Source organism: Anabrus simplex, chromosome 1 (assembly GCF_040414725.1).
Source record: "Anabrus simplex isolate iqAnaSimp1 chromosome 1, ASM4041472v1, whole genome shotgun sequence".
NCBI lineage: Eukaryota > Metazoa > Arthropoda > Insecta > Orthoptera > Tettigoniidae > Anabrus > Anabrus simplex.
In genome coordinates, this window is record NC_090265.1 from 1,116,055,208 (window position 1) to 1,116,069,154 (window position 13,947).

A 13,947-nucleotide genomic window follows, 5' to 3' on the forward strand; every position below is an offset into this window, starting at 1 on the left:
TGTAAATTTTAATCTTATACCAATTGTATAGTATCATTTGAAGTAATTCCACATACTGTATATCAGTTGACTATATTTGTAAGTAGTACAGGAAGTAGAATTTTGTAAACAATATCAATTTAATAGAAAAAATTGTTAGCGTAAATTGTATAATATTGTATTATAGGAAAATTTTCTTCTCTTGTTAATTTAATATTCAGTGCTTGACTATAATGTATTTTAGTGTACCATTTGCCACCGAGGTAGACACCTCATTTGCAAATAAAGAGAATTTGATTTGATTTGAAGACCAAGTTGTCAGCATAGGCCAGACTGCTTACTACATTTCCGCCTATCTGAATCCCTCCCTGCCACTTTATACCTTTCAGCAGGTGGACCATGTAAACTACGAACAACAAAGGTGGAAGATTACAGCCTTATCTAAACCCTGTAGGTACCCTGAACCAAGAACCCATTCTCCCATCAATTCTTACTGCAGCCCAATTGTCAACATAAATGCCTGTTATTGATTTTAATAACCTTCCCCTAATCTCATAGTCTCCCAGTATGGTGAACATCTTTTACCTCGGTACCCTGTCATATGCTTTCTCTAGATCTGTGAAACATAAACATACCTGTCTATTCTCTCGTAGCATTTTTCAATTACGTGGTGCATACCCGTAATAAAATCTAATCCTGACAGCCCTTCTGTGGTCTGAAACCACACTGATTTTCTTCCAACTTCCTCTCAACTAGTGATTTTACCCTCCCTTCCAAGATGTCAATGAATACTTTGCCTGGTATACTAATCAATCAGATACCTCGATAGTTGTTGCACTTTTTCCTGTTTTCTTGCTTATAGATAGGTGCAGTTACTGGTTTTGTCCAATCTGAATGTGCCTTAACTCTTTCGCTGCGCTATTTTGAAATAGAACACTTACAGAAAAAAGTAATTTTTCGTGTTTTCCAAATGAACTGAAACTGTATTTTTTAAAGAAGAGTGACATATAAAAAACCATTGCACCATTTTTAACTCAACTTCAGCAGTTTAGCAGTGACATTTGACCTTGAAAAACACATTACTATGATGCATCTCCGAACTTGGAACTGGACACATTGCAGGCTGTCCTGGGCTATTCTTACAAAATAAAATCTCTCTGTTTTCCTTTCGTTGAACATTTTACTAGTAATATGGAACAAACAACACAATTAGGTTTGTGACTCTTGTCCTGGTGCTCAAAAAGAAAGTGCCTCTCCGTCAGGAGCACTTGAGATATGTAATCAGAAAGTCTTCTTCGTTTCGGCGGCGAACTGTGCTGATACTCTTGTAGAAGTCCCATTATGACAGAATTTCTGAAGTCGGGAGTATTAATTGCCCTTTTTTGAAGCTTATTGTACAATATTCTTCCATTCATTAGTGCAGTTTCAATTCCATCACTAATATCCCGCCAGTCCGATACAAAACGAAATTCTTCCTCGTTGGCACTATCTTCCGAACAATCACTATGCACTTCATCACTTGTTTCGTTGTCCAAATTTACTGAACAGTCTGAATCAGAATCGGCCACTAAAAGATTGAAGATTGCTTCGTTGTCATTCTTAATGTTACCTGCGCTCATAGCTGCTGAGTGAAGCCTGCTATCGGCCAGACAGCTGACAGAAATGTTGGCGGGTGGGCGAAAGATAACAAACATAGGTCCAGTATAGGCGGCAGCGTTTTCAAACAATGCTTAGTACATAGTCAATACACGACTATAGATGTTTGTGTTATTTAATGTGCCTTTATTAAAGAAGCGCGCGGAAAATATAGCAGGAAATTACCAAGTCGACAAAAGCTGATTACCGCAGCGAATGCTATAGGGAAGCAAGTCAACAAAAGTCAACTTCCACAGCGAAAGAGTTAAGTATCAACACTCCATGCTAACCTTACTACTCTGTGAAGCCATTTCATCCCTGCCTTCCCACTATACGTCATCATTTCAGGTCTAATTTCATCTATTTACCATCCTTTCCACTTCCTCAAGCGTAATTTCACCAACATCACTTTCCTCCTCCCCATGAGCTCAGTTATTCGCGACACCACCATGAAGATTCCTTTTACGTTGAGAAGATTTTCAAAATATTCCCTCCACCTGTCCAGGGATTCCCTGGGATCACCCAAAACACTGTTCATTTCCTTTATCCCTCCCTTCCTTTCCTTATTACTGTCCAGAAAGGTTTCCCTGCTTTCTGACCTAGCCTTTCCAAGTAATTACCAAAATCCTCCCACAACTTCTTTTTGGATTCAACAACTATTTGTTTTGGTCTGTTTCTTCAATCTGCCTACAATTCTCTGTCTGCATCAGCCCTTGTTTGAAACCATTTCTGATAAGCCTTCTTTTTACATTTACAAGCTGCTCTCACTTCATCGTTCCACCAAGATGTTCGCTTTTTCCCATCTTTACACACAGTTGTGGTATTCCCTTGCTTTTTCCACTATAGCATCCCTGTATGCCACCCATTCTTTTTTTTATATCCTGAACCTGCTTACTGTCCACTGTTTGGAACTTTTCACTAATTATATCCATGTACTTCTGTCTAATTTCCTCGTCTTGGAGATTTTCTACCCTTATTCGTTCGCAGACAGATTTCACTTTCTCTATCCTTGGCCTAGAGATACTTAGTTCACTACAGATCAGATAGTGGTCTGTATCATCGAAATATCCTTGAAAAATCTGTACATTTCTAACAGATTTCCTGAATTCAAAGTCGGTTACAATATAGTCTATTATGGATCTGGTACCCCTAGCCTCACATGTGTAGCGGTAAATAGCCTTATGCTTGAAGAATGTATTCGTAACTGCTAATCCCATACAAGCACAGAAGTCCAGCAAACCCCTCCCATTCCTATTAGCTTCCATATCTTCTCCACATTTACCAATCACTCTTTCATATCCTTCAGTTGTATTTCTAACTTCTGCATTGAAATCACCCAATAGCACTATCTTTGCTTATCACCCTGACTACAATGTCACTCAATGCTTCATAAAATTTGTCAACTTTATTCTCATATGCACCCTCACATGGTGAATACACTGAGACAATTCTTGTCCTAATTCTTCCAACAGCCAAATCTTCCCACATCATTCGCTCATTTACATGTTTATCAGAAACTATGCTGCGTGCAGTGGTATTCCTGATGAACAGTCCGACCCCATACTCTGACCTTCCCTTTTTAACACCCATCAAGTACACTTTATAATCTCCTCTCTCTTCCTCGTTATCTCCCCTTACCCAAATATCACTAACTGCCAGCACATCCGTATGCATCCTCTTTGCTGACTCGGTCAGTTCTTCTTTCTCCCGTAAGCCCATTAACAAATGGGTGACGGGCCCTGAGAAATTTCGTAGTACGCTCGCCGGCAGTAGGTGACGGGCCCCGAGAAATCTCAGTTTAATTCACGACATTATTTTCGGTCTTCCTGTGACATCTCTTGACCATATATTCAACTATTTCGGACTTGCACATTGAGTAGAATAAATCGTAGATGTATATCTGTCACTTTTCTTTTATTCACGGCCTCTTTTATTCTTTGATATAGTTTTGAAATGTCGACTTTCTTTCTGCCGGTTCAGTCAGTGACAAGTTGGAGCGCCCGCGGAATACGGTGTTAGCTGACGACGATATTTAAGAAGAATTATATGCCGATGATCGTCCAAATGGATATAGTGATAATGAATTAGTGGAAACTGAATGTGAGGGTGATAGTGGAAGTGATATTCAAGCCTCTACACACCGTAATTTACCTAGTGTGCGTATTTATTCAAGTGACTCTGAGGACGACAACGATGTAAACATTAATGATGTGTTAGGAATTGACGCTGAATAGGAATAGATTGTAAAATTCCGTATGCAAAAAGGAAATACCATTCGGGTTAGTTTTGTAAAGGCAGATCCGCACTACTAGGGGCATTGGAGAGTACTTACACCAACTTTAAAGATAAAATCTTGACTGGTTTAATATTTATTTACATTTTTACAATCAAGTGCACCCTAGTATGCTCAGTAGAAAAATGTCCGGTCCACAGGGTATGTGACAAGCTCAAGCATCCAGTCAGCAATGTGTTAATATTGGTAGCTCCCCATCGAATTTCATTTTGTTCACCAAGGAGTCCCTCGCCTGTCGAATGGGAGTGGGACTCCATTACTCCCATAAGTCTGAGGCTTGCTTAAAATGTTCTGAGCTCAGTAGGCCACTCAGCCGTTGTCCATGGTTCACGAACTAGGACGTGACTACAGTAACCCACACCATGAACCATCCTGAAACATGTATAATAGATTAAATAATTTTCAGTCATTAAAAGTGTATTGACAAGGTGGACCCAACATAAACTATTTAAAATAGTTTCTTTAATTGATTTAGACAAGTCAATGCAGGATCAAATAAAATATCTATTATGGTTAAGTTCATCAACAGTTTTGCTTTAACCGAGCTCGATAGCTGCAATGCTTAAGTGCGGCCAGTATCCAGTATTTGGGAGATAGTGGGTTCGAACCCCACTGTCGGCAGCCCTGAAGATGGTTTTCCGTGGTTTTCCCATTTTCACACCAGGCAAATGCTGGGGCTGTGCCTTAATTAAAGCCGCTTCTTGAGACGTGGACACGACTATGAGAGGATATCGTCTTTATTCGAAAGATAGAGTAGCTGTGGATAGCGCGGCAACTGGGGGCGTTTGTACCCTAGTTCGCTCCGACATCTTCAGCAAAGAAGAAGAAGTAGTACCGCTCCGTACTCAGCTGGATGCAGTTGCAGTTCGCACTCTGTTGCCAGTAATGACAACGGTTTGCAACGTGTACATTCCACCGGATTACGACCTTGAAATGCATGCACTACAAGATTTGATCACTCAGTTGTCTCCTCCTTTCGTCATGCTGGGAGATGTGAACGCCCGTAACATACTATGGGGGTCTCTGTCTCCCTGTTCTAGGGGGAGGATACTTGAGCGAATGATCAACCTGTTTGATCTTTGCATGCGTACTACAGGGAACCGACACATTTCAGCAGTGCACATGTCACATTCTCACACCTGGATGTCACTTTCTGCAGCCGTGCGCTAGTTCCCCTGCTACGGTGACAAGTACAAGACGGCCTCTGTGATATTGACACCTTAACGATAATTCTCTCTCTTGAATCCAAGACAATCCGAAGTACCCAAGCGCTGGTTACTTCGGCAGGCATATTGGCCAGAATTTTCGGAACGCCCAGTGATGGCTGATGATATGCTGGAGTCTGTTGACGACCACGTTTCTTCCATTACTACTGGAATTTTGGCTGCTGCGAAGGAATCATTTCCTTCCTCATCCGGTATTCGTCACCGGAAACAAGTCCCGTGGTGGACGGACGAAATTGCAGCAGCCGTACGTGATCGTCGACGGGCTTTTAAGCATTATCGTCAGAATCCTACTATGACCAATCATATCACATTTAAGCGTCTGCGCGCGAAGGCCCGCTTTTTGATTCAAAAAGTAAGAAAGCTACGTGGGAAAAGTGTCATCCATCACGGCACATACTCCGTCATCACAAGTGTGGACAAAACTCCGCCGTATTGTCGGAGTACAGAATGTGCCCTCAATACCCAGAATCTCCATTAATGGAGATATAGTTACGATTCCTTCAGTCATTGCCAACCACATCGCGTCACATTTCGCAGATACGTCCATCCAGCTCTAGAAGATACGACCCTGCATTTCTTCCAACTAAGCGCGAAGCAAAGGCACACCATCTCTCTTTCACCTCTAGTGCACTTGCGCTATGCAGAGATACGGCTCCTGGACCAGATAAAATCCATAATCAAAGTGACAGATGTCTCAAGGATATCCTCACCCTATTCAACAGAATATGGAGTGAGGGAGTGTTTCCATCTCAGTTGTGCGAGGGTATTGTGATACCAGTTCCCAAGCCAGGTAAAGATCCAAAATTTCTGGATAGTTATAGACCAATATGCCTTACGAATGGCCTCTGTAAGCTATTTGAAAGGATGGTTAACTGGCGTTTTGTGTGGGCCATGGAAAAGGAGGGTCTCTTGTCTAACTACCAGTGTGCTTTTCGCTCTCATCGGTCTGCCACTGATCATCTGGTCAGATTGGAGAGCGCCATTCAGGAGGCCTTTCTCCGGAAGAAACACCTAGTGGCCGTGTCTTTTGACCTGGAGAAAGCTTATGACACTATCTGGCGATATGGGATTCTCTCCACTCTACACCTGTGGGGATTTAGGGGAAATTTGCCAACATTTATTGAGAGCATTTCCCTCCGTCTTTTTTGAGTCCAAGTAGGGAATGCATTTTCTCAATATTGGGTTCAGGAAAATGGAGTACCTCGGGGATCTGTACTGAGTGCCACGTTTGCAATCACCATCAACGGCATAGTTGCCGCTGCTGGGACCGCAATCGTTCCATCGCTGTATGTATACGACTTAGCTCTACATTACAGCTTCGGAAGGGTGGCGTTTGCTGAAAGACAGCTACAGCAAGCTATTAACCGAGTCAACAGATGGGCCCTGCAACATGATTTTCGATTTTCAGCAGTGAAAACCTCAGTTGTACACTTCTGTCGACGTCGGCCTGGGCTTCCCGAACCAGAGCTCCGCTTTTGAAACAGTGTCTTACCAGTGGTTGACACCTGCAAATTCCTGGGTCTCCATTTTGATAAGAGACTTATGTGGCAGCCCCACATGTGTCAGTTGAAGGTTGCCTGCATGAAGAGACTTAACATGCTTAAGTTTCTCAGCGTCTCTTCATGGGGGGCTGACCGTGCGGTACTGCTACGATTTTACACGGCAACGGTCCTCTCCCGAATTGACTATGGAAGTGTGGCTTATGGCTCAGCATCAAAATCTACGCTGAGCCTTTTAAACAGTATTCACCATTGTGGAGTAAGGCTGGCAACGGGTGTTTTCCATACTAGCCCCATTCCCAGCCTATCGTGCCCAATACCACCAGCGGTGCCAAGACCGGCCAAATGCCACCCGGCCGGTTGGGTTTCGGATTGATAGCTTGTGTCATGATTTGAATATTGATATTGATTGTTGTCTTGAACAAACTCTTAGCGAGGTACCTCCGTGGTTGGTTCCACGACAGGATATACTGTGCCGGTTACGACCTGTACATGCGTAGTTTTTGATAGTTAATTGCATTTAATCATCACACGTAATATTCCAAGCAAGCCTGGTTTGTTTACATTCGGTGGAACGAGCGAGTCGAGGCAGCTGTTGTGTGACGTAGCTGAGGGGGCAAGATAGACCACCCTCCTGACACGCCAAGTGTAGCTGGCCTGACCTGGTATGTTCTGGATTCAAGCGTCACACCTTCACGAACATTCGATTAAGAAAATTTTAAAACTCCTCTAATAATTATGGTAGCGACTTGAGCGACATGTCATTTTGAAGGGAATCACATAAACGTCGCAAAGCGTGGATCTCAAGTAAATCCGTCGAGGGATTCATGAGATAACCAGCTTCAAGGGATCACGGTATATGATGACGAAGCCCCCAAACCGAATATAAGGAGGGCTCACTTTAGCCTGATCAGTCAGTCACAGCTGAGTATTCAGCCTGGCTCTACACGCTGCCGTAGTCGTCAGAGGCTATCTTCGAGTAGTTACAGTCTTCATGCGGAACTTAAACCATCACGGACATATGGGACTTATCAATTGTGCGCGCGTGAACTCTAAATTTATTCAAAGTCTTTCTGAACATGGACTTGTAATATCTGTGGGTGTTAAGGAACAAATTGTTCTAAGTCTTTACAGACAGTGACTTGTAATTTTCGCCAAGTGATGAACTCTAAAATTATTCAAAGTCTTTATGAACATGGACTTGTCATTTTCGTGAGTGTTAAGGAACAAATTCTTTTAAGTCTTTATGGACAGTGACTTGTAATTTCGCCAGTGGTGAGAAACCAATTATTCAACGTCTTTATGAACTTTGACTTGTAAATTCTGCGAGTGACGAAGAACACATTTTCGAAGTCTTTGTGGACATTGAGTCCATCAGCCACATTGAACTTACGTGATGAGTGATTACCTGCAACATCGTCAGAGACCATCGGAGATCATCCAGAACATTGGAAGTTCGAGACTTACTCATACACGACCAATCTGGGTGTTCCGGCCTCATCTTAACGGAGTATTTGGCATCTTCCGGAACGTGTTCCAGCCTGTTCGGCCCGGTGAGCTGGAGACCCGGACCATTAAAAGGACGATGTTGAAGGCAACCCCTATCTACAATGAGGTGATGTGCAATTTGATATGCATTTCATGATAAACTCTTATTCAATCTGATTAAAATTTTCTTGTAGATAGGACCCTGCCTCCTGTACCAAGCCCTAGCTAGTGTCTATTCAGTTTCGCCCTGAGAACTATTTCATGCTTACGTTAAAATTAAAATCTTAAAGTCGGGCTCTTTTACTGGTACAATACGTCTACATCTGCTCCGTGGACCCAAGGTGAACACGGATTCCTCCGTTTATCGGAGGTATTTCCAGGACTTCATTCACCAATATCCGGCTGCGAGACGTATCTTCACGGATGGTTCTAAAATCGGAGATGATGTTCGTTGCTTTTTCGTCATTGATGATATGAGCACGAAGATCTTGCTTCCTAAAGTATGTAGCGTGTATACTGCAGAGCTTTACGCCATTTTAGAGGCTCTGCAGTTTGCACAACGTGACGAAAGAAGCCACATTCTTATGTGTACCGATTCGTTAAGCTCTCTGCAGTCTATTGAAACATGTTTCTCGCAACACCCACTGGTACAGCAGATACATGACCTTCTAGCCAGGTTAAGGGATGCTGGCACCAGAATCACTTTCGCATGGCTTCCAAGCCACGTTGGAATTGCGGGAATCGAACTTGCGGATAAAGTTGCAAATGAAGCTGTACTTTTACCTCCAAGATCAGTCAGTGTACCTGCTAAGGATATTTGTTCTCAGCTACGTCGAACCATATTGGCGTCCTAGGAATCGGAGTGGCTAGCTATCCGAACTCCCAACAAGCTGAGAGCAATTAAGAAGACAACTACTGTGTGGTGGTCCTCTTTCCGACCTTCACGGAGAGAGGCCATAGTATTGTGCAGGCTGAGGATAGGTCATTTACGATCCAAGCACTCTTTTCTCCTAAAGAGGGAAGACCTCCCCCCCCCCCCCCCCCCCCCAGTGTGTTCTTGTGGTGCCGACTTCACCGTGGCCCTCTCAGAGTGTGCCGATCTCTCTAGCCTAAGACGGAGCCTCGGCCTGCAGGAAACACTCGAACACGTACTAGCCGATGACGCGACTACTGCTGATCTTGTCATCCACTTTATGTGCGACAGTGGACTTATCAAGGGTATATAAATTACAAGTGTACTGTTACTCAGGGAACGTATGTTCCCTTTTGATTCGTTAGTAATCCTTTCGGCCTAATAAATAGTTTTGTTTTTTATTTTAATTTTTTTCCCGCTAATTTGTTCTGAGAGGATGATTACCTCGTTGTACTTCCTCTTAAAACAAAAATCACCACCACCGAAAGGCTGTCTGTCGGGAGAAGTACAGGGAAAGTCAACAGCCGAGCATTTCTAAGGTAGAGAATGAATATTTCTATTCCCTCTTGCCATATTATTTTATAGGGAGACTTTTGCAAAGGTTTTTTTCTTTTAAATTTTATGTATGTTCAGTCTTCAGCTGTAAGGCTGGTTGGATCCTCAACAGCTCCGCCATCAGCTGTCATAGATGGCCTAGGCATTATTGAAGAGGCGTACTAGGGAAATGAGGAGCGAGGTAGTTTCCCGTTGCTTTCCTCACCGAGCCAGATGTTGCAATTACATATCAATCTGCCAAGCCCACTGAAATGCATGCACTAACCGACCTATGAGCAACATTTTCACACCATTCATAGCAGGGACTGGCTGCAAAAGGAATGGCATTACTAGCATCACTCATACCTCAGTCACTTTCATTATTGTCAAAGCCAAGGATAAGACCAAAACAGGTCAATGAAAGTAACAAAATTTTAATCAAACAATAAATACTGTTCTTCAATTGTTTAGGATTACAAAATGCATTTTTATTAATTAAATATAAGATATTGATTTGAATTATTAAATTTATCATTTAGTACACACTTTTATACCACATGATGATACAAAGTATAATTTATCAACTTACCCCAGTGTTCCACTTCTCTACTTCTCTCTTCAGTTTTTGAAGGAATGCTCTCATTGTGAAATAATGTTCTTTTGCTGTCTTTGTTTATTGATATTCCCATGAGTAAAGTAGTTCAAATCAAGTGCACTACGTTTTGTGTGTCCTTGAGAGGGACTTGAGAGGTTTAAGTATGGCCCAAAAAAAAAAAAATTCTGAAAGTTGTTAATAAAATAGGAGAAAAGTGCAGCTATAATCAATGAAACTAGAGTTGGGAAACAAAATCATACCCTCAGAAACTGTGTGTGTTTTTAATAGACTTTTTAGATAAAAATTGATGGTTTTTTCTTAAGAAACTTTGGATGAATTGTGATATTTTGTACAAGGGACTTGGTCTGTAGTTGATAATTGGGCGAATGGGAACGCTGGCCTTGTGTATTTTGGGGAGCACTTTAGCAGTGGGGAGACCTGGGTTCATATTTACGAGTCCTGTCCTTAAACTTCTTCCATGCTGCTGTAACCAGATACCAGACATCACCAACTACAGTAGGTTAGTACCTATTCCTGCTTGCCTAACATCATTGGTACCAAAATTGAAAATTACCACCTTCTGCTTACCATCCTCCCTGCCTTCCAGTATCCTGTTCCACCCCCCTCTTCCTTTCTGATATTTTACATTTTTCCATCCTACCTTTTCCTTTCCTCTTACCTCCCATCTCTGCTCCCTTTGAACTTCTCTTGTGCTGTCGTGACCAGATTCTACACATTCCCAACTATATTAGTACCTATTTGTGCTTGCCTGATGTTGTTGGTACCTTCCTTCCCTTCGGTTTTCCTCGACACCTGCTTTGTCCTAATTCCTGGATAACACTCTACCCCTGATTCCTTTCACTCTATACATACTTTCCCCATGTGCCTAACAATAGAATCCCCCATGACCAGAGCCTCAACCCCACCGCTGCATTAGATTACTTTCTCTCCTGGTCTCCGTTTCATGATCTTGTTCTTCCTCCCTCTTCCTTTCCTCCACTTTGCATTTCCCCTTCCTACTTTTTGCTTTCCTCGTACGTCACGTCTCCTCTGTAACACTTCCCTTTTCATCTTCCCGCTGCCATTCTACTAGCAGCGATTCATACTGATTTTTCACTGATCTCTCTCCTGAACTTTTCTCCAGCTATATCAATTAGTCCTCAATTTCCTTACCCATAAAACATTAGCCCACCTGTCATCCTCATCTTCTTCCCCTTCCTTCCCCTCGCTCCTGTCTACTTACCTTACCCTGTACATTGTTTGTGTGAGACTTACCTTCGAAAATAGCGGCCATTATTGAAGAGTGGGTTGATCCTCAACAGTTCCACAATCAGCTATCATAGATGGCCTAGGTGTCACTGAAGAGGCACCCTAGGGGATTGAGGAGTAAAGTAGTTTCTCGTTGCCTTCCTCACAGTTGAAAGAGTAGTAGACGGTCTCTTTCATTCCATTTTAGTACAGTGTTTTATTATTATTTGACAGGCGCCTGTACAAGTGACTCACATGGTGCAGCAAGCCTGGGCTTTTTGGACTTCTATATGCCATGTAGCATTCTGCAATCACTTTACTACCTCACACCTGTCCACTATGCATAGTTAGGGCATTGTAAGCACACCCCTTATTAGTACAATTTTCATTTTCCCTGGTTCCTCATCTTGAACTTTTTCGTAGCTTACAAATTCCTCTTTCACCCGTACGAATACTCCAGTTCCATGAGAAAATTTCTGCATCCATAATATCACTTCCCAGCCATGATTCAGTTCCTATTACAATGTCTCGTAAATATGTATCTGTCAAATTAATTATATTCCTTTCTTTGCAGTACTTCTAAAGTTTAACACTAAAAATTTTATGCCATCCTTACTTGAGTTCATGCTTCCTACACTGTTATCACTGCTCCCTAGTCCACCCCGTTTCCCTGAATGTACCTCATTATAACTCTTCTAAACGAACCCCCTTATATGTATCATTGCAGTTCGAGTGAAGACTATCTGGGCGAAGATCCCTATCTCCTTATGTATTAGAAGATGGCATTGTATGGAACATGTCCTTAGCCTTTGGTATTTTCATATTGATACTTGTCTCCTCTTTCTGTTGCTCCTTCTTTTAATCCGCTCCTCCTTTGATCCTCCTCCTTCTGATACTGACCTCTCGTGCGTGTTTAATTATTTGTTCCTATTTGTGTTCCTGTCTTTCAATATGTGACTCGTTTGTTCTTTTCCATATTTCTAAATCAAAGAAATTAAATTGAATTGGTTGATTGGTTTTTTATTTTCAAAAAATCACACTCCGCACATGATGGTCTGTTACTCAAGGTCACATATGGTTTTTTAATGGGAAAATGTCTACAGTAACACACACTACAAACAAAATTAAGTGAAAGCTTCTATAACCACCCAATTATAGCTACCTGCAGAACATAAACATTCATGATTGAACCATGCAAAACTAGCATTGGTATAAGCAGTTTTTCCTTATCACATATTTATTTTTGTGTCCCTTAAGGAATTATGCATAATTTGATCCTGTGGAAATTTTTATTAATGAGAAATTTTTACCTAATAACCAAGTACATGTGTGTATCCTAGTATTACCCTGAAATAAAACTCTATTGTTACTATGCTTCTACTTTCTCTATAAAAATTATGGTTATAATAATTGATATTTTTACTTTGTGACAGAAGATATGTCATCTTACATGATTTTTTTTTTCCCCCTGAACAGAACATCCCGCAACAGATGAATGGAAGCGACTGTGGGATGTTTGCGTGCATGTATGCAGAGTTCCTGTGTCGTGATGTAAAAATCAATTTCTCACAGGCAGATATGCCATACTTCCGACGTAAGATGGCGTATGAAATACTTACGAAGAAACTGTTACTTTAGGAAATAATGAAGATATTTAGAATCGCAAATTGTTCTCGGCAAGTTACTGATAGTGACTGTGTTTATATTTTTGTCAGTTTTGTTATTTAATTGTGTGTGTATGTTCTCATATTTTTCTGTGTTGTTTCTTTGTAACGTTATCTCATAAGTTGATATGCGTATTCTGCAGTCAATTTATTCATAATATAAATACAATCATTTTGAAGTTGTAACAGTTGTGAGATTTAGTTTGACAATTTAATTAGTTCTTTTTTAAGACCTGCAGCCTAGAATAAAGTAAAGTTTATTCCATGTGACTTACATTAAAATAAAGATTTCCTGTACATTTTGAAACATGAGATCTGTTTTTGTTTTTGTCTGAAATACTTGAATATGAAGTAGCATCTGTTTAAATCCAGCCAAACAGATATTTTTGTAGTAGAACATGTCTTAATGTGAAATTGTTATTCCATGATTAAGAATGCTGTGTTTCTCATATGAAGCAGTCAGTGAGCAGAGATATATAGTATATGTAAACACTTTGTCAGTTATTACAGATAACAGAGGGGAGTTCTCACATTATCTTCCTATTTATTCTGCACAAGGGCTGATAATCTCGTAGTTTTGCTGCTTAAAACAATGACTATCACTTCTCCCTACATTAATTTCTTAAATAACTGGAAGACAATTTAACAAAACTATGAAACTCTGGCCTTGTTAACAGCTGTTCTGTTTCTCATAACAACACAGAAAGCAGTACTTCACAGGGCTTTAGGAAATCTTCATTTTAACATAATTCACATGGTATAGACCCAAAATACTTTATAACATCCTAACATTTTTTAAATTATTTTTATAACCAAGTGTGTATGAAAAGAAGGTAAACCTTTTGTTTTGCATAATATCATGTTTTGTACAGT

The 13,947-nt window shown here is 41.1% G+C and overlaps 1 protein-coding gene across 7 annotated transcripts in view; it reads left to right on the forward strand.

Moving 5' to 3' along the window:
• LOC136858074 (sentrin-specific protease 1) overlaps positions 1–13,262 on the forward strand; it is a 322,570-nt gene extending 309,308 nt beyond the window's left edge. For all 7 annotated transcript variants that reach the window (XM_067137329.2, XM_067137330.2, XM_068225408.1 and 4 more), the window contains one exon: positions 12,887–13,262. In XM_067137329.2, coding sequence (XP_066993430.1) covers positions 12,887–13,048 — 162 coding nt within the window. In that variant the 3' untranslated portion in view covers positions 13,049–13,262. The remainder of the gene's footprint in view (positions 1–12,886) is intronic.
• The last annotated feature ends 685 nt before the right edge of the window (positions 13,263–13,947 follow it).